This window comes from Genypterus blacodes, unplaced genomic scaffold, assembly GCF_046128005.1.
Source record: "Genypterus blacodes isolate CSIRO-AG114 ecotype Tasmania unplaced genomic scaffold, CSIRO-AGI_Gbla_v1 ptg000003l_1, whole genome shotgun sequence".
Classification (NCBI taxonomy): Eukaryota; Metazoa; Chordata; class Actinopteri; order Ophidiiformes; family Ophidiidae; genus Genypterus; species Genypterus blacodes.
Window position 1 is genome coordinate 5,546,951 of NW_027466817.1, and position 21,482 is coordinate 5,568,432.

General features: G+C 43.2%; 2 protein-coding genes across 2 annotated transcripts; both read left to right on the forward strand.

The window, feature by feature from the left end:
• The first annotated feature begins 990 nt into the window (after window positions 1-990).
• gmps (guanine monophosphate synthase) lies at window positions 991-12,732 on the forward strand. Its single transcript, XM_076145460.1, has 16 exons — window positions 991-1,280; window positions 3,097-3,269; window positions 3,436-3,550; window positions 4,372-4,469; window positions 5,046-5,149; window positions 5,314-5,507; window positions 5,948-6,113; window positions 6,502-6,653; window positions 6,824-6,997; window positions 7,289-7,394; window positions 7,703-7,818; window positions 8,435-8,560; window positions 9,988-10,103; window positions 10,187-10,317; window positions 10,889-11,061; window positions 11,165-12,732. Exons 1-16 carry the CDS (start codon window positions 1,254-1,256, stop codon window positions 11,264-11,266), a joined length of 2,073 nt encoding a protein of 690 aa, XP_076001575.1. The 5' UTR covers window positions 991-1,253; the 3' UTR covers window positions 11,267-12,732.
• Window positions 12,733-15,335: 2,603 nt separating this feature from the next.
• On the forward strand, window positions 15,336-20,668 carry vmn2r1 (vomeronasal 2, receptor 1). Its single transcript, XM_076142110.1, has 15 exons — window positions 15,336-15,541; window positions 16,031-16,322; window positions 16,460-16,702; window positions 16,842-17,033; window positions 17,163-17,288; window positions 17,457-17,494; window positions 17,549-17,641; window positions 17,753-17,873; window positions 18,159-18,386; window positions 18,538-18,661; window positions 18,808-18,968; window positions 19,045-19,240; window positions 19,419-19,663; window positions 19,742-19,941; window positions 20,356-20,668. Exons 1-15 carry the CDS (start codon window positions 15,465-15,467, stop codon window positions 20,666-20,668), a joined length of 2,649 nt encoding a protein of 882 aa, XP_075998225.1. The 5' UTR covers window positions 15,336-15,464.
• The last annotated feature ends 814 nt before the right edge of the window (window positions 20,669-21,482 follow it).

The window sequence follows — 21,482 nt, forward strand, 5'->3', positions numbered from 1 at the left end:
TGATTAGACAACTGAGAACTGCAATCTTCCCTAGCACAAGTGGAATTTGACATCTATTTGACGACCAGGAATTTGTGTCTTTGCTGTGAGATTCCTCTATAACTCCCCACAGGTTGCGTAACTCCCTGGTACATTTTGTTTTACACCTGTCCCATGTCATATATCTGATTTCAGACACTCAGATGCATAGATTTAATCATGAGAACATGATAATATGATGCTTGCCTGTCTGTAACATGTACATGTTGTAATTTCCCCTGCCTCTGGTTTTATCTTTGTCCTCATACATAATATTTTTTTATAAAGCATTCTTAGTAGTAGTATTATAAGCACTAGTAGTATTTAAAGTAATGTTTTTTTATAGATAGATTATTTTCAGCCCCTCCACAATCACTCATGAATCACAATCACCCAACATTTTTATATATGAATATGCCTGTGGAAATACCTGGAAATTCCTCAGAAACTAAACACTTTGAACATACTGAGATATGGTAAAGAACAGAACAGGTCCTCACATGCTTGATGGATCTGCCCGACAGAAATCTAAGATTTTTGTGTGGCCGATACGTTTAATTTGTAAATTGTATTTTTTTGTTTCTGAGCAAAATTCACAACTCTGAAATTTCAACCTGCATGAGATATTGATGTACATCCACATACTTATGCTGTTGCAATGTGAGGATGTGCTGTATGTCTAAACTAAATCATTTCATGTGTGGAAACCCATTTTGCTTAATAGGATTACTTTAAAAAAATATTTTTTATCTTTTCTATTCATTTTGCAAATGAATGAATAGATAAATGTAAAAGCATAGACAGGGCTGGGAATGGGGGTTCCAGGAATCCGCTTGTACACACTCACTGACAGACATCTATTATTGACATTTTCATAATTTATGAAAAGTAAAGCCACCACATGAAATATTTTAAGTTTACTCAAAGTAAAGCCCGCTGACCAAGCCCATCCCCTGTGGGCCTAACTTTGCGCTCCACCCATGAAACCCATAGATTTATGCACAATCTGCTCCCACTGTGCAAGTTCATCCCAGAGCGAAGGAGTACAGGCGCTGACAGCCCGATCCACACACTCAACTACCCGATCTCCTTCTGAAACAGTAGTCGGCGTGCTGAGCCACGAGCTAACTAGCGGCTAGCTTTCTGTCTGTGTGTCTCTCTGTGTGTCTGTCTGTGAGACCTGCTGGGACACCGAGGCGAAGGGGAGTGCTCATTCCACAACACGGCGGTCCTCCATGGCTCTGTGCAACGGAGACAGCAAGGTCAGTAAGCGGGCAATGTCAGCTGTTGCGACGGCACTGGTGGTGTGAGCGTGGCGGGTATGACACGATGTTAGGAGCCGGGGGTGCTGGCGGTCTTCTCCGCCGGCCTGTGTGTTACCTCCCCGGGGGAAAGTTGGGAGCATGTGAAGCTACCAGCAATATCACTGAGGCGGATGCGTACACTGTGTGTGCCTGTTGCGGTGTTCTTCTAACATGTTGTTCGTAGCAGCTTTATAGCCAGGCAGGATGGTCCGAGCCCGGGCAGTAAATAAAAGCGTGTTAATGTTCCGTTCCTGCTGTTACACTCTTTACCTTGTTCTTATTGTGGATCCTCTGTAGCCCCTTTGAGTACCTCGTGGGTCTTAGCATAGCTTCGCTAACTGAGCCATCTGCTTGCAGGACGTGCGGCTAACAAGCTACGGCTAATTACTAGTGTGTGTGTGTGTGTGTGTGTGTGTGCGTGTGTGTGTGTACAATCGGAGAGCTAGCATGCTACGTAGGTAACCTGTTAGCCATAGCCTAGGTAGCTTCAATTTGTAATGACGTCAGTATCAATTCCTGGTCCTTCATTTAAGATTCTTTCTAAGCTAGAAAAATGGTAAACAACGTATGGCAAATGCACCGGTTTCATTGCTGCTTACACTCTTCCGGTGCATGTCACACACTTTTTAGCTAACGTAATATGGACTTGACAGTTGGCTAACGTCGCCACTAGGCTAGTAACTATTTTCTGTTTACCGGTCTGACAAGTTGGTAAGCAAAATACAACCACAATCCGACTACTGGCGTTATTGCCAAGTTCGCTGTTAACTGGTCAGTGTTGTGCTTGGGGACACACTACAACACCAGCTTTTTCGATTGATCTACTGGGATCACGGTTTACACTTAATGTGTTAGATGCAATTAATGAGATGGTGCCATGCCTAATGTTTTAGGCAGTGCCTTCCGCAGGCCACGTGGGAAGTGTTTCTATACTATACCGCCCTTATCTACCATGTTTTGTTATTTGTAGACGGTAATAACGTGCCAGTTGTAGAAGCGTTTGTTTCCTCTTCACCCTTAATGTAGCAGTTGTTGGGGCCAAGTCTAGTCCTGCTACATGAACGATGAGACAAGAGAACCATGTCGCTTCCAATAGTGTCTGGACTCCGAAACTTACTGAGCGGTGACGTCACAAACGCTAACAAATTCACAACAATGACGCCACACAAACTAACAAATTTACAACTTTGACTTCCCCTTTGTCCACCCTTATACATTACCAAATTATGAAATCATCAGTACCAATATGAAGTTGTTTTTAACTAAATGATTACCTATCATCAAGTTCATCTCTGGTTCTTACATCGGAGGTCTGAGCTATCTTTCATTTTTGCACTGAGGTGTGTTTATCTCACACCTATGGACAGAATGATGCACCGATTTATAGAAGTAAGCCCACCACAGTGTGTACGCACTTAGGGGGTGGGGATCATAGACCATCATACCTTTTGATTAGTGACATATGCTTGTGAAGGGGTTTTGCCAATACCATTTGATTACCTTGTGGGTTTCATGTGATTCTACTGATAGCCTGAATGGTTACAGCACGTTTCATTAGAGTCACTGTGTCATTATGGACTCACATGTCCATAATTATGTTAGGCCCCATTGAATCGCAATTTCATGGCGCGGTTCAGAACTGAGCTGGGAGCCATTTGCTTTACACCATCACTTACCACACACCATACCGCTCATCTCTCCCCCACCACACCTCAGATGTGCTTGCAAGCATAACAATGAACCAATGTGTATTTTTGTGTGTGTATGTTAACAGCTGGAGATCAGCAGTGCAGAGCAGAATGGGTCATGTGAGGGGGCAGTGGCGATATTGGATGCCGGAGCCCAGTATGGCAAGGTGATTGACAGACGGGTGCGGGAGCTCTGCGTGCGCTCTGAAATCCTCCCTTTGGAGACCCCTGCATTTGCCCTCAGAGAACAGGGCTACAGGTAAGAAAAAGAATCCGATTTATGTGGATGGATGTTTGTGTTCTGTATTGGTCTGTTGTTATAAAAACGTTATTGCATGGTTACAATCTTGTTGAAGTTGTGGATTTTGTGTTTCTGTATGCAATGTGTTTGCCTAAGTATTTGGCCTTGCTTTCCTTCTCTGTAGGGCAATCATAATTTCAGGAGGCCCTGCCTCTGTGTATGCAGAAGATGCCCCCTGGTTTGACCCTGCCATATTCACTATAGGAAAGCCTGTCCTAGGAATCTGCTATGGGATGCAGGTATACACGCACAAGCCTACACACAATAACATTTTTGTAGAGACTCTGGTATAGTCATTAGGGAGACTAGCTCTCATACTCTAGACCAGTTGTGGGCAAACTTTTCGGGTTGTGGGGCACATAAAAAAACCAATAAGGATTAATGTGCCAAACAAAACTAACTGCAGAGGGTCCCAACCAGTTACACTGAAAACCTTACATCTTAACTCTTAACATCACAGTTGTTTATTGATGTGCTCATATATTGCAGTTGGCATCTCTGTATCTTAGATTTAATACGATAATATTATTTCAAACCTGTTCATGGTCAATAAGTTCAATAATGTGATTGAAAACAATGTAGCAAAACACCTTTCAAAAAGGAAGGGAGGGGTTAATCAAGGATATTACAGGATCAGCTTGTTATGTAGCCTATGTAAATGGCAATATTCCATTCTCTTTTAGAAATTCATACCAGGCCACTATAGTGGCCACCGTAGTTGGTCCGCGGGCCGTGGTTTGGCCATGGCTGCTCTAGACCTTTTGTTCAAGAAGCATTAGACAAATTCTGCACCGAATAGCTGCCCAGTACGCACACTTCTCTCCAGGCTGCTGTTCAGTTCCCCTGGGGCAGATGGGTCTTCATTGCGTTCTTCAAGGGCACTTTGACAATAGCAGAGGGAGGGAGAGAGAGAGAGCATTATTAATTCACTTCTCCCAGTTGGACTCGCAATTCAAACCAACAACCATACATTAGCCCACTTCTCTCAACTGCAGACAGCTCCAGTATCTCTGACATCATCCTAAAATGCTAACTTTGCCCTGTGTGCGTGTGTTCACAGATGATGAATAAAGTTTTCGGTGGCACAGTACACAAAAAGAGTGTAAGGGAAGATGGAGCGTTCAGCATTGGATTGGACAACACTTGCTCCCTCTTCAGGTAATATGCTTGCCCCCTGTTAAACAAATGACCCCCCCACCCCCCTTATGTATTGAAATACAGTGGTTCAGATTATTATCATCATCCTGTGCTGCATCTCCTTGTACGTTTTAACTTTATAATTGGTATTTGTCAAGACTACAAATGCAAGAAACACATTGAGAGATCGCAGGGTACAGGGAGTACTGGTGTCGTTACTTTTAGGAATGGGCTGACACCGCACAGGGAGTAAATTCAGCACAGGCTAGATTGTAGGCTACCACTCTACCAATGAAGAGTCAATAAATCACTGGTGGACAAGTCAGAGGACGTTATGTGCTTAGTCTTCATAGCTGTGTTAAGCACAACTGCTGCTCATTGGTTTGCCCCGGTGCAGCGTTCACTACATAAACTGCACCAGCATTCCACGAGTCACATTTTCCCCTGCGTGACTTTCCACTCTGCAGAGTCTAGAATAGAAGCGTGTCGTCTGTAATTGCTGCCTGTCTTTCACCCTCTACTCAAGCACGCAGAAAACACAACATAACTATTGTGTGACACTAAATGGCAAAATAAACATATTGTTTATTCTATCAGAGGTCTCCAGAAGGAGGAGATGGTCCTACTGACCCATGGAGACAGTGTGGACAAAGTGGCCGACGGCTTCAAAGTGGTGGCCCAGTCAGGGAACATCATTGCTGGTGAGTGAAGATGGCAGCAAACCTTGTGAACCTTATTAAGAGACGCTTAAACTAGCATAGATGCTCGAGTCCTGAACAGCCACACGTCTTGGTCCTGACTGAAGATGGTGTGTTCAATTAAGAGCCTTTTCTCCACTCCATCACACCTGTGTTTTCCTGACCAGGGATCGCTAACGAACAGAAGAAGATGTACGGCACACAGTTCCACCCAGAAGTAGATCTGACAGAGCGAGGTATGGAGATGCTGCGCAATTTCCTGTTTGAGATTGCAGGATGCACCAGTAACTTCACTGTACAGAACCGCCAACAGGTCTGCATCAATGACATAAGAGAAAAAGTGGACAAGTCTAAAGTGCTGGTGAGTACATCGCTTGTGTAGAAGGGCGGGAAAGTGAATACAAATAGTAATAATGTGGAAATATGTTCCATTTGGCACACTTAACATGCATGTGCACATCATGTGATTAAAAGTCTGAGGCATAGTGTGAAAATCACAGAATTACAATTCTATCTTCAGCTCTTCAGTGCAGCGGTGAGGAGTTAAGTAGAGCCAATTAAACTCTTAAATTAAACCATGTTCTAGCTGAAAAGAGGTGTTCTACTCCCCGAGCTCCTGCAAACTGGGCTTCATCTCAGGGGAATGTGAAGGGGAACAAAAAACGAGTGTAGGAAATGGCATGAAAGTGTAGGATTAACACTTCAAGGAATGGAAGCCGCCTGTGTTTGAATTATGAAATTAACCCAACGCCTGGCCTGCGCCCCCCCCCGCTGAAGTGAGTGTGTATGTGACATGTTCAGGTGCTGCTGAGCGGCGGCGTGGACTCGACGGTGTGCACAGCCCTCCTCAACAAAGCTCTGAACCAGGACCAGGTGATCGCGGTTCACATTGACAACGGCTTCATGAGGAAGAGGGAGAGCCAGAGTGTGGAGGAGGCCCTCACCAAGCTCGGAATCAAACTCAAAGGTAAAGTGCACAGGCGAGGAAACGGCGTGGACCTTCCATTTTAAAGTTTGGAATGTAATAGCTGTAATGTGAGAGCCTTTCCTTTCAACAAATCATTGATCAGCTCTAATATTAAGGCTGATGGTCAGTTATTCCATATTGTCTGCCAGTATTGTGATATGTGTTGTTCCTCATCTTATTGATAAAGTCATTTATTGATTCATCTCTCAGTTAATGGGCTGTATCAGTGCAGAGCTAATCGTTACTTCTCCTTTTGCTTTGTCATTTTCCTGCAGTTAATTCTATTCCCTCATCTCTGAGCAGTTACTCGTATTACAGCCTTTGACGTGATCCATTTGAGGTAGATTTTTGTGGTCATAACTTAACCTAGTCGTCTCACTCTCTCCAGTGGTGAATGCAGCACACACCTTCTACAATGGGACGACAACCCTGCCCATCTCTGACGAGGACAGGACGCCACGAAAGCGCATCAGCAAAACCTTGAACATGACCACCAACCCCGAGGAGAAACGGAAAATCATCGGAGATACGTTTGTCAAGGCGAGTCTGTCTCCTGCTGTCCAGCAGATAGACTCCACACCCCGTCTCCCTCAGTTAGACAATCTGTTGTCCATCTATTTATCATTTCGTCAACTCTTGCCTTTTGTTTTAAATGTTGAACTTAAGATTAGGCATCTGACTTTGTCGTTTGTGTTGCTTGCTGTGCCCAGGTGGCAAATGAGGTGATTGGAGAAATGAACCTGAGGCCAGAGGATGTTTTCCTGGCCCAAGGCACCCTGAGGCCCGATCTCATCGAGAGCGCCTCTCACATCGCCAGTGGCAAAGCAGAGCTCATCAAAACGCACCACAACGACACCGAGCTGATCCGCAAACTCCGAGATGAGGTACTGGCAAACATACACACGCCTACACACATACACTAACTTCACAATGACATGCTGCTGCTGCCTCACAGTATGGGTGTACTTTTGGGTGACTGCCAGTATCTAAACATTGGCCTTGCCTCTAGAAAAATTACATTCCAAGCTGCTGAAGATTCACTCTTTTCCTTCCTATCTACTTTTTTTCATTCTTGCGTTGTTTTACATATTATTGCGCGGCTTTGCAACACCTGAGCACGTCCCTCCTCTCCCTCACTGTTCCAATGCTGATCCCACTCCTTTGTGATCCCCCAGGGACGAGTAATCGAACCACTGAAGGATTTCCATAAAGATGAGGTGAGAGCACTGGGCAGAGAGCTGGGCTTGCCAGAAGAGATTGTTTCTCGACATCCTTTCCCTGGTTAGTACGCACGCATGCACACACACACACACACACACTATTGTTGTGGCAGCTATGATCTGCTTGAAGTGCTACTGGCTTCCACCTTCTGCATCTGCTTTCCTTTTTGCTCACTTTCTCTTTTGCGCACAGTAACTCATTCCCTTGGACTGGAACATAAACAAAAACTTGCCAGAGCCAACTCTTTGTGTCTTTTGACCCGTTCTTCCCCTCTGCAACATGACCTCCTCCCCCCTGCTATGCCAATGCAGTGCTTTCACAAGAGACGTCCATGTTTGTTTAAAATGCGCCCTCTCCTGTGCCCGTAGGACCCGGCTTGTCCATCAGAGTGATTTGCGCAGAGGAGCCCTACGTCTGCAAGGACTTTGCTGAAACGAACAACATCCTTAAAATCATTACAGACTTCTCTGCTAGTGTCAAAAAGGTCAGTGGTACAGATATCGGTTCAAACTGTGTTATTGTAAGTGACTAGCAGTGAACGGTGAGATATGCTACATTTTCCCTTGCATTCCTTCCATGAAACAACTTTACAATCCAACACAATTATGCTACAGTAGTATTTGATTACATTCCAATAACTAGATGTAGAGCAATGGTCAAGGGATTGAAAGGTTCCTGGTTTGAGTCCAGGCTCCTCCGACTGAACCTGTTCTCACCCCAAACTGCTCCTGATGTGCAGGTTGGCTCCTTGCGTGTAATGCCCCTGCCGTCTGTGTGTGAATGTGAGGTCATTGTATGGCGCTTTGGATAAAGGCCCTCTATCTATAAGTACACTCCATTTAGGACCAACACATCAGCAATTCCCTGTGTGGTATTTATTAAGCAGCTTAAGCAGACACATGGGCTTGAAGTAGGCGTTTTGCCCACACAACAACCAAGACATTGACATGGCTCATTAACACACACCCTCTGCTGGCTGACTGGCCACATTTCAAGACAAATCAATGACTTTATATTGTGTATATCTGTTTTCCAGTGCCATATGAAGTCCTAGGTTTATTTCAACTCTGTCTCTATCTCTGTCTCTGTCTCTTCTCCAGCCCCATGTGTTGTTGCAGAGAGTCAAGTCTTGCATATCAGATGAGGAGGAGGAGAAGCTCATGCAGATCACCAGCCTTCATTCACTCAATGCCTTCCTGCTGCCCATAAAGACTGTTGGTGTTCAGGTAAATTCACTTCAATTGAATGTTGCTTGGTTGCTGGTATGTCGCTACATTACATTACATTACGGTCATGCATCACTTCAACAAAGGTAGATAAAAGAACTTCAGGTCACTAGAAATCGTAAGTGCATTTCCTTCTAAAACCAACAGCTAAGAGCATAACTAGAGCTAGAGTAGAAGTGCAATAAGTAAGGTAACAAGATGAATGAGAAAAAAGGACAAATTAGAAAACAAATAAGTGCATCAGCTATTAGTCTAATTTGGGTTGTTGCACAAACACGAATTTCAAATAGTTTCGCTTACCAAGGTTACGACAAATGAAATAAAAATACTTGCATATTTTTCTGTATAAGATGGCTTAGAGTGCTTTCCAAATTTAGAAAGGACAAACGACAAAACCCTAAATATAACTGCCCAGACCTTATATTTATTTTGTTAGGAATGTAATTTCATAGTGTGGGTGCATATAGACAGATTCCTGGTGACTGTGGCTGTGAACGTCTTAACAGACCCACACTGTGCTTATTTCACAAGGAGCACATTGCTTTATTTAGTGTCCCACACACATTCCCAAAAATACTCATCTTACTGCAAGAACTGGAGTAAGATGTCCCCAGCTCAGAAGACGGAGACACAGAAACTGCGAAATTCTCAAAAGCAGCAAGGCCTTGTTTTCTATTTTTTTAAACCAACACCCATGATGCAAACGTAGACTAAAGCACCAGCGCTGATGATGCAATAACCAAACTTCATCAGTGACTCAGCCTGAGGAAGTTCTTAAAATAACCTATGTGGGCGGACATTTGGTGCAGTTTGTTGGACCATCGGAGGGATCAGATGTAAACACTTGGTCTCCACTCTGCGTCTTTTGCTTTTCTTGTGTTATAATCTTAGGTTAGTGGTAGACCACAGTCCACACCCATCCAGATGAGGCCTCAAACTGTGACTCCTTTGTCCCTCCCTCTGTAGCCACGGGCTCCATCTGCACACCATGACTGAAAAGCCTTCACCACACATTGAAGCTTTACCCTGCCACCCCTCTAATGACAATTGCTGGGATTTCCGTTTCGTATGTTTTGAATCGATGCAGTCACAACGGATGAACCTTTTACAGGGAAAGCAGTAGAGTCCTGACCACTTTCTCCGTCCACACACCCCACTCTGCAGCCAACAATGACTGTGCTGGGTGTGTTCTCTTGCTTCCTGTTTGAAGTCAGAGTTTTAAATGAGTCTGAAACCTCAAGCTTAGGGGCGGACAGAAAGTAGACATACACAACTTTTATTGCTCTTGGAATTTATTGGACGAGACATTTTTACGCAACAGACACGACTCCATTTTTTTTTTTTTAGAAACTTCTCTTGCTCATTTTAAACACAAGTGTACATGTGCTCATGATATGTCTGTACCTTTTTCTCACTCTGACATCCAGGGTGACTGCCGCTCCTACAGTTATGTGTGTGGTATCACAAGTAAAGAGTCTCCACACTGGGAGTCTCTCATGTTCCTGGCCAGACTCATCCCTCGCATGTGCCATAGCATCAATAGGTAATGATTAAATGTTTACTTGTAACTTTGATTTGCCTTTGTCCTCACTGGCAAACACACTTATTCCTCTCTCTCCGTTTCAGAGTTGTGTATGTGTTTGGGTCCCACGTGAAGGAGCCGCCGACAGACATTACCCCAACCTTCCTGACCACAGGCGTTCTGAGCACGCTCAGACAGGCTGACTTTGTAGCTCATTCTATCCTTAGAGAGTCTGGTAAGTGTGTGTGGTGGAGTGATTTGATTTTGCTAATACAATAATTCATGGCACTGTTGAGAATTAGTTTGTTTAGATAAATATGAACTTCAAATCCAAATCTGTAACCTAATAAAAAATCCAGGGTAAGACAATACAAATGTGTTGTTATAGTTTCATATTGTGAGAGGAAATTTTTAAACTGGAAGCATAAAGTCAATTATGAGTTGTAGTTCAGTTTCTGTAGAACTAATCAGCCCTTTGTAAGATCAAGTCATTGTCTGGCCACCTACCAAACTTAATGTGCTCGTAATCTTTCTCTCACTTTTTATTTCAGTTTATTTTCACACTAGGTCCTGATTTAAAAACATTTAGTGCTGTAGTGTGTGTTCCAGTTATGAAGGGCTATTATGAACGTGTGCAAGATTAACTTCATCCAACTCTGTTTAGCAATCCACCCGAGTATCAGTGGGTGATGCAGTAATATTATGTAACAGATAAACATGTTGGATTTGAGCTTGAACTATTCTCTCTATTGAGTAAGCTTGCTTATTCACATGGCCTCCTCTCTTTTACTGTGATTCTCTTTTAGGGTACTCTGGTAAGATCAGCCAGATGCCGGTCATCCTGACCCCTCTGCACTTTGACCGGGACCCGCTACAGAAGCAGCCATCCTGCCGGCGCTCCGTGGTCGTTCGCACCTTCATCACCAGTGACTTCATGACCGGGATCCCCGCCATGCCTGGAAACCATATCCCAGAGGAGGTAAAACTTCTTGGTTTTTAGTCAGCCCCACAGTGGCTCGGCTGCCTCACGCCTGAGGAGAGGACTGTGATAAAGTGATTAATGTGCTCGTCTGTTCCACCAGGTGGTGCTGAAGATGGTGAACGAGATTAAGAAGATCCCAGGAATCTCCAGAGTCATGTATGATCTGACCTCCAAGCCTCCCGGCACCACAGAGTGGGAGTAAAACAACACGTCGTCACAACGAATGGGACACACACGTACACATGTACACATACACATGTACACACACACACACACATGTACACACACACATGTACACACTCAGCCAATTGCAGAGAGGGCTGCTGGACTCCTCTCCTTTGTCTTGCATTTCTGATCCTTCCTCCTCGTCTCCCTCCTCCCTCCCTCCTGTACCCTTCCTCCCTCTCATGGAACATTCCCACAGAAGGCAGACAGTAACTGTGACCAGCGCACATGCAAAGGCGCGACTACTCTGCTCCCCTCTCCACCACCCTCTCCTCCTCCTCGGTCTTAATATTTTTGGCGTTGGGGTTTGGTTAGTGTTTATTGATAATATATTAACAGTTTGTCTTTTTTGATCCATGTACAACATTTCTTTACGATAAAGTGACTTGCTGCTTCCCTTTGTGACGTCTACCATTAAAGGCAAGCGGCCAGATGCTGCGATGGTTTTGAGGAGGACTGATGTTGTGCCTCAGGTTGCATTATGGAAAATGTGAAAGGAGGAAGAGCAAAAGGAGGCGTTGAAAACCTTCGGCGATTGCTTTTTCTTGTTTTTATCACTCATTTTTTTTGTTGTTGTAGGTCAGAACTCTGTCAGCCTAGGACTATCCTCTGTTAATTTTCTCTTTCTGCCTGTATACTGTGCTAAGAAGAAGGTTGCCTGTTCCAAAGCAAAACCGAACAGAAAACCTATGTGACCAATCAACTATTTTTAAGCTTTTTTTTTTTGTTTTGCCAAAAGTAGAATTTGCTGTGATGTACGATTTTTGGGCTCCCGACGATCCACCCCACGTTCGATTTGTTGACTGTTGCTGTATGCATCACAAACAGCAGCAATGGCTTCAGTTTAAACTGGCGTGGAGCTGCGTAGGCCAATATGAACTTTGTATGTGCCTGTTAACTTTTTGTTGTTTTTTTTTTCTTTTCCTATGTGACCTGACCTGGACTCTCTTGTTTTCAGAAAGGAGAATATAACACTGTTTCTCCTCATGCTGCAATATGTATGCTTTTTACGAAGAATACCACGACAAGAGGACTATTAACAAAATCTATAAGTACAGTAGAGTTTATAACTGATTTTGTGTAAATTGCTGTCATCACGTCATCATTTGGCTGCTCTTCTGTCGTGCAGGGGCACATTTTTGCACATTTGTCTGTTTGACCCGTAAAGCCTTTGTGCTTTTTCAACGTATTATAAAAAACAAACTAATATCCAGTGGAATCTTCACCTTTAAATGTTTCTCTCTGTGGTGTCAAAGGTCATGTTAAAATACTCAGTAAAATTTTCAACTCGCGTCATTTAGTCCTCTCAGTGGATACTGTGCTCAGGTTTAACTGAGTTTTAAAGAGTTTATTGTTCTGATTAGAGACTTTCTATTGGACTTTATTGTCTTTGTGTCTCCGTACAAATACTTATCATGCAAATTAAACTGTCCCTTGTCTTAACTGGTTAATAGTGCGTCTCTTTCTGTTCTGCCTTTTTATATGTGCATATTTTTAAGCTTCATCTCCATTGAAAGCAACAGCTTGATGTTAATGGATATTTACATTTCTAGCTGCAGTGTTATGCAATTCTGTGTCTTATTTGGGTTTTTAAGATTTGTGTTCAACAATGCTCACTCCTTAGTAATGTGCCTCAAAGGGAGCCACTGCATGCAGCTTCAACCATGACATTTGTACAATGGAAAAACTGAGCTTTAATAAAGATCTACATGTTGAAAATTCCTTTTCTTATGAGTTTCTAAGAAAAGCCTTTACTTCCTTCAAGGAGGTTGTGTCCGTTATCCGATGGATGAGACCCTTTAGCACACAATGATGTTCCTTCTATAATATTGATAATACGATAATATCAATCACTTAAATAATGTAATAGCCTGCTCACTAATATAATAACCTGTCTTTTTCTGCTATTTGTTTTTATTGAAGCAAACATTATACATGACATTGCGCATACAATTATAGGATATTTTGGAGATAATTTTTTATACAAAAAGAGGAGAGAGAGAGATGGAGAGAGAGAAGGAAGGTTGTATTATTGTTATTATTGTTGTTAAAGTTTGTACGTAGACCCTGAGGTAGAATGCAAGTAGATTGAAATTGCGATGACCTCATAGGGTAAATACAGTTTTTACAGGATGATGTCAAACAGCAATGTATGCTAGTACAAATCGCATCATAGGCTGTGGTAAAGAGAAGGAGAGAGGAGAGAAACAAAAACAAAAACAAATAGAGGACTTCCCACCCAGAAACCCAACCCAACCCCGCTAACATACATCCACCCCGCATCCACACAACCCCCTCCTGGCCCGCCTGGGATGTAAAATAATATGAAAAAATAAAAAGGAACTGTTCAGGGTTCTGTTAATCAGTCACTGCCTGTAGATCTGTAGATCTGTGAAGTAAGAGAGAAATGGTTGCCATCTCTGATAGAACTTATCAGTGTGGCCCCTCATAGTGTACTTGATTTTCTTGAGTTTAAGAAAATACATTGTATCCTTCAGCCATTGCGGAATAGAGGGAGGGGTAAAGGATCGTAAAGGCGTCTAGCAAGCAGAGAGGTGACCATGACCATTTCCTTTTCTGAGGTGTTAAATTGGCGTGAGTCAGATGGGGTGCGGAAGATGGCAATATGAGGGGAGGGTTGAACTTGCATTCCCAATATGGTGGACAATAAAAATTAACAAAATAACAATAATAACCTGTCTTGACCAATAATGTTCAGCCAATATTGTGATAATGTCTTTGTTCCATTATTGGTTAGTCATATGCAATAACACATTATTGGGAATGTGTTATAGTTGCCAAACTGCATATTTTTGTCTGCACCTCCAGATGGAACCAGCTGTTATCATATCCAGTACCAAAAGTCCCATCTCACTCCCATCATGCACAGTGAGTGTGCTTGACTTAATGCCGAGAGCAATTGTAGTAATCTCTATGAAGATTAGATGGTTCATAACAATGGAATCAACACACCATAGGATCATGCTGGATTAGGAAATGCTCCGTTTCCAGTTTCCTCTTCATTACTGACTGATTTGTGTGTATAATTGATTTCTTACAGATCTCATCTGTACAAGTCAGAAGGCTCTCGTGTTTCAGACATATCACAAGGGCTACATGATCACACGCAAACACACATGCTTTTGTTTGTCCGATAGCTCCGCCGAAGGTAATTATCATCAGTCATTACACAAAAGCATAAAGCCAGTAAATCCAACATGAATCTCCCCTATATGCTTTTGTTTGACATGAAAACTTCCCTTTGAAAAATGATCTAACAATGCATATATTTGTTTTCAGTGGCTCCCTCTCTGTATCTGGGGTTCAGGTGTGTGTGTCCCTGCTGACTGCAAACATGAGCAGACAAGTTAAGTCACCCATCAACACGAAGCAGAGCCAGACCCAGGAGACGACACAATGCTCTAGGAACAGTAGCCACGCAGTAATGTTGCATAAAGGCTGTACAAGTTGCTACCTGCAGCTGCCAATTAACTTTTGGCCTGTGGCAGTTTACCTGCAGACACTGTAATGATGTTTGGTGAGAAGGAGAGAGAGAGAGAGAGAGAGAGAGAGAGAGAGAGAGAGAGAGAGAGAGAGAAAGAGAGAGATGTGTTGTTTTTTGCATTGAAGAGGGACATATTGTACTTTTTTCTCTACATTTTCAGGATTCAACATTCAGCTCCAGATAAAATATCACTATTACTAATCTGCCTACTCACAATGATGAACAAGTCCCACTAATACATGTTTACTTCTGTGTAAGTGGAAAATTAAATATGTTACTTTTACCTGAATCAAGTATTTTCCCCTGTGGTGTTCCTACTTCTTTATTTTCCTCTATAGGTTAAATTCATTTAGTCTTGTCTTCTGTCTGGTCTTCATCTCTGCACTTCTCCATCTGTTGTCTTGCTACCTCATTCAGCACATCTCCCCTGGGACCAGATAAGGCACCTGTCACACTCCGTTGTTTCTTTGCGATCTGCCACAAGCAAGTCGCTCTCACATCTCCCTTTCCACATCTGCATAGCATGGAAATCTATCGCTTTTTGCTTGGATTATGTGTTTTTTACCACATTTACCAGCCTGTTGCAGCAGAGTCCACCTGCAAGTTGAAGGCAAAGTTCAACTTGAGTGGCTACAAGGATGTAGAAAAGAAGAAGGTGGTCGTTGGAGGAATGTTTCCTGTTCACATGAGTATTGCTTCCACCCCACGCAACACTTCAAGGGTGCCCGTCTCCTCAGGGTGTGAAGGGTGAGTTCACAAGTGTGTTGATTTTGTCAGCTTTAAATAGAAATTAACTGAAATTGGCAAATTTTTGTTGCGCTAACCATAAATAATCTCATACATTAGGTTTAAGAAAAGTTTTATTATTTAAGTCTCCTACATGAGGGAAAATGTATACATTTTGTGCAAAAAACTATTTACCTCTTGATTGTAACTACTAAAATTAAGATGGAGTGGAGCTGCACCACTGGGACCAATTAGTCACAGTGGCCTTTAATATTATGGAGAAGGACATTCTGTATTTACTGTGGTGCATGAAGTGATCATGTGAAAGTGAAATGGCCTCTTGTGACTAATTTAGGCAATAATATCTAAAGAGAAATAATCATACGCCATCATCTACTTGAGAAAACAATAACCTAGTTACATAAAAGCAACACAAAGGTGATAATGATTATGAACATAGGGAACTGATGCATAATTACAATAATAATTCCACTGCACGCATCCCTGCAGGTTTAATTTCCGTACATTCCGTTGGACCCAAACCATGCTGTTCGCCATCAAAGAGATTAACAAGAGGACGGACCTGCTGCCCAACACCGAACTGGGATACGTCATCTATGACTCCTGCTTCACCATCTCCAAAGCTGTGGAGGGCACCCTCACCTACCTGACGGGCCAGGATGAGGCTGTACCTAACTACCGCTGTGGCTCTGGGGCGCCACTGGCTGCTCTAGTGGGTTCTGGGGGTTCTGATCTGTCCATAGCCACTGCCCGGATACTGGGGCTGTATCACTTCCCACAGGTTGGTCGCAAGTGAGCAATCCAGATAAAGTCCACGAGAAGTTCATCCTAAGAAGCTAAGAAGATCATTTCCTTTCCTTTCCTTTCCTTTCCTTTCCTTTCCTTTCCTTTCCTTTCCTTTCCTTTCCTTTCCTTTAGGTCAGCTATTTTTCATCATGCTCTGCTTTGCAAAGTAAGTTCCAGTTCCCCACCTTCCTGAGGACCATTCCCAATGACAAGCATCAGGCTGCAGCCATGGCAGACCTGGTGCTGCACTTTGGCTGGACCTGGGTGGGCACCATAGCTGCTGATGACGATTATGGCAAGTATGGCATCAAGGACTTCAAGGAGAAGGTGGAGGAGGCTGGAGTCTGCATATCTTTCTCTGAAACCCTCCCTAAGGTGCTTAATCAATCTAATTGCATTGTTTTTGCCAATGCAACATAACAATGTCACCGCTCATAATCAAAATCATATAACAAATCCTGCAGTTGAATTCCAAATCCAATCCCATCACCCCTCCCCCTTTCATCCCACCCAGTTCAGCTCCCCAGAGGACATCCAGCGTATTGTCAGTACAGTGATTGACTCCTCAGCCAAGATCATCATTGTCTTCTCATCAGATGTAGATCTCAGTCCGCTCATCCTTGAGCTGATCCACCAAAACGTTACCAACCGCACCTGGATTGCCAGCGAGGCCTGGGTCACCTCTGCTCTCATCAACCAGCCTGGGGTGAGTCCAGACCAGGTCAAAGGTCATCAGTTGAGGAATTGAGGAAGGCTAGATTTTTTGGCCTGTTTAAGCTGCAGCTCCATCATTTGACCTGAGGTTGATGTTGTATGTGTGTATATGTGTGTCCAGGTGAGCTCAGTGCTCGGTGGCACCCTGGGCTTTGGGGTGAGGAGAGCTGACATCCCAGGTCTTCAGCGCCATCTACTGGACTTGGACCCCTATGATGACGCCCTGACTGAGGAGTTTTGGGAGACGGTGTGTTGTATGATGCTTATTTGACCTCACACAGTAATTGAATTAGTAGTGATGGCCAACTGGGTTTGTCTCCATCTATCTTTATGTAAGATGCACTATCTAGGAAACCTGATATTTACAACAATTCCAGCAAGTAATCCTACATCCTAGCTTGTATCTTTGTTTCAGCTGTTTAATTGCACACTGGACTATGGTAAAGCTCTGAGGCAGGCCAAGCTGCGGGCTAAGGCCAATAACGACACTGTGTCCAAGGCGGCCAGAGGGGTTCCTGATGGACTGTGTACAGGGAAAGAGTCTCTGGCGCCGCTCAACAACACTTACTCTGACGTCTCCCAGTTACGAATTACTTACAAGTCAGTTCACTTTGTACTGAAACATCCAATAACAATTCTAATATAGACTATTGCAGTGTTAATAATTATTACGATGATGATGATGATGATGATGAAGGCTTATCCCGACAGTGTGTACAAGGCCGTATACGCTGTGGCTTATGCCCTGCACAACCTGGAGCACTGTGTGGTTGGACAGGGACCATTCAACAAGAACAGCTGTGCTGACATCAACAAATTTGAGCCGTGGCAGGTAAGCGTGTGTGTGCAAAGCATGTGCGTACATAAGAATGTTTCTGACGGCATGTGTGTTGCATGCACATACTGTATACACTATAGCTGTTGCAAAATGTAGTTGCAAAATGTAGTGTGCTGTATAGTTTGACTATATATATATTTATAGCTGTTTGTGTGCTATGATGTTAAATCCACCACAAATGATTTCAAAAGCCACATCTGTTGCCCGCATCCTGCCATGTTGTGCATTAGCCTTCTTTCCTGGTGCGGTCTGCTCTGATATAGAATGTCTCTCTTCCAGCTGATGTACTACCTGATGAATGTGCGTTTCGAAGTGCCCCACACAGGAGAGGAGATGTACTTTACTAAAGGGGACGTGGAAGGCCTCTATGAAATCCTTAATTGGCAGTTCAATAGCGAAGGGGAAATATCCTATGTCAGTGTGGGAAGATATAATGGTACAGAGTCCAAAGAGGCCAGGATGACCATACAGAATGCATCAATTTTTTGGAATAATGATGAACTAGAGGTCAGTGGCAATTTGATTTATGTAGGATTCCGACAATATGTCATATATTTCTGATTCTACTTAGACCAGTATGTTTGTGGATGTATATGTATCTATGTGTGTGTGTGTGCGCGTGTGTGTGTGTGTGTGTGTGTGTGTGTGTGTGTTGCAGCCTCCTCGGTCTGTGTGCAGTGAGAACTGTCAGCCGGGGACCAGGAAGGGGATCCGACAGGGAGAGCCAGTCTGCTGCTTTGACTGTATTCCTTGTGCTGATGGAGAGATCAGCAACCGAACTAGTCAGTAAACGTTTAGACTTAACATTTAATATTAAACGATATCTTCCTTAAGAGTCCGACTTGCTGATTGAGAATTAACCTTGATGAATGGACTCCAAATAATCTCACCCAAATGATTTTACAGCACATTTGAATGTGTCATACAGATGCTCGTGAATGTATCGAGTGCACTGAGGACTACTGGTCCAATCCTGCCCGTGACACCTGTATCCCAAAAATCATCGAGTTCCTGGCCTTTGGAGAGCCACTGGGGATCACCCTCATTGCCATCTCTGCCTTCGGAGCTCTGATCACCATCGCTGTTGCGGTGAGAGTCACACACAGTGGTTCTGAAAGCTGGTCCTGGTCATTTTCTCATTGTATTTGTGTTCTGATGTGTCCAGGTGGTGTTTGTGATGCACCTTGGAACCCCAATGGTACAAGTCAACGATGCCCTGTTGAGTTTCTCTCTACTCTTCTCCCTTGTGGTGACCTTCCTCTGCTCCATCGTTTTCCTGGGAGAGCCGGCACCTTGGAGCTGCATGACCAGTCAGGTTGGCCTGGCTCTGGGCTTTGCTCTCTGCCTTTCCTCCATCATGGGTGGGTAAAACTTTGAAAGGTGCACCTCTCTAACTCCGTCTCAATGTACCCTGAAATTCCCCATACAAAAGATATTAATGGACCTTCTCTTAGAATTTTAACTGCCTTCATGCTGATCATTTTTGCAAAGTTAAAGAAGTGCCTGTGATGAACATATTTATATGTTTCAATGCTTCAGGTAAGGCAGCAGTGTTGATGCTGAGAGCTCGTGCAATGAAAGCAGTCCGAGCCAAAGCTAAAGCAGCCGCTAAAGCTGCAAAGGCTGCCGCTGAAGCTGCAGCCAACAATGAAGGTCCTGATTTGATTGTAACCAACCACACTACGCCTCCCATCAGCGACAGCAATGCTTGTCCTAACCCTGACGTTGACAGTATCACCTGTGTCCACCAGAGGGTGATAGCTGTTGCGGCAACTTTAATACAGGTAAATCAAAAGCAAATGTCAACATGTATCATCTGAAATCTGTAATCTGTAATCTCATCTCATCTCCCTTCACCCCAGGCAATAGCATGTACAGTGTGGCTCATAGTCCTCCCTCCACGCCCTGTGAAGAACACAGCTGCCCAAAACGTGAAGATCATCCTGGAGTGTGATGAAGGCTCGGTCGTCTTCATCTGTTGTATCTTTGCTTATGACATCCTGCTAGCTCTGATTGCCTTCATCTTTGCCTTCATAGCCCGCAAACTGGAGGACCATTGCAGGTAGCTATCAAACAAGGTTACATCATGAAGGACATGTTAGGAAACCATCCTGAAATCATTTCAGCAACTTGGAAATTGGCTTTTACGATAGAAAGATTATGTAATTGAATATCCATGGATTGCTGTATGTTACTATAGATAACAATTGTGACTTATTGTCATAACATGGTCAGTATGTGGGAAGATACTCAGCTACCATCTCACTCCTCATGTGAGATGAGCTGGTCTTCACTGCATCTTGGTGCTTACACATGGAAGCAAAGAACTGGAGCTTCTCCTTTTACTGACCTAATGTGTTAGTGAGGACAGCAAACGCTTTGCTTCAACTTCCAAATCTGCAGAAAGTGCATGTTGTGTGTGTCATCTTCGATCACAAACATTAGGATCTTAAAGAACACTCCTTTCCTGTTCTAGTGAGGCTAAGTCTATGACCTTCGGCATGCTGGTGTTCTTCATCGTGTGGATCTCCTTCGTCCCAGCTTACCTCAGCACACGCGGGAAATTCATGGTAGCGGTCCAGATCTTTGCCATCCTGGCTTCCAGCTTTGGCCTGCTGACCTGCATCTTCCTGCCAAAGTGTTATATTCTTTTGGTGAAACCTGAACGCAACACTGACGAGATTATGAGACCACATTCCAAAGGTCCTGACAGCACCTTAACTGGCAGCTCAGCATCACTTGCCACAACTGCAACTGAGGTCAATGCATCCACCTCCATTGATGATTAAGGACTAACCAGTTAACTGAGCCAAAATATTGAATATCAAAACGAGCTGCTGCATTGGGAAACATTACAGCTCATAAAGGTTAATAGTCTTTTGTAGTTTTGTTATTCACATTTACAGTACGATCACATTTTGCACAACTAACAGACAAAATTAGGCTTATATTCATTTGATTGATTAAATTAATTAATCAATTAATTAATTAAATTATGGTCAAGGGTCTTTCCTCAATAATTATTTTTGTTACTATTTAAAAAATACATTCTCAAACGTACTTATAGTCCTAACATGTGAAATCAGTTACTGCAGAATATTTCCTGTACAAATGTTTTTCAACTATATATTTATATAAAATATTTGTTCTCATCTGTTTATTTGTGGGAATAGAAGGTATACAGTTTATTTCACTGCTGTACTTAGATTCGCAAATTAATTTCAAATATGTGTATCTATCATATAAGCATGTAGCTCATTAGATTAGAACATAATTACATACTTACATAATAATCTGTCCATGCAATAACAAAACAGTAACTTTGTTAAAAGCTAAATTTCTTTTAATAAGTGTTGTTTCCCTTTACTGTCATAAGCCTTTTGTCATTAATGCAAAAAGTGAAAGGATGCTGTATCGAACCCAGATGGACCGAGGAAGACGAGCAAAAGAGAAGGGGGGAAGGAAGAGGAAGCTACTGACTGATTACTTCTCAGGGTTATTTTTGCTATGATTTGTCACAATATTCTGACACTAATCCAACTATAAATCAAATTCTTTGTGTGCGTTTTTGTGCGTGGATTTGTTTGTACTTCGCTCACCCGC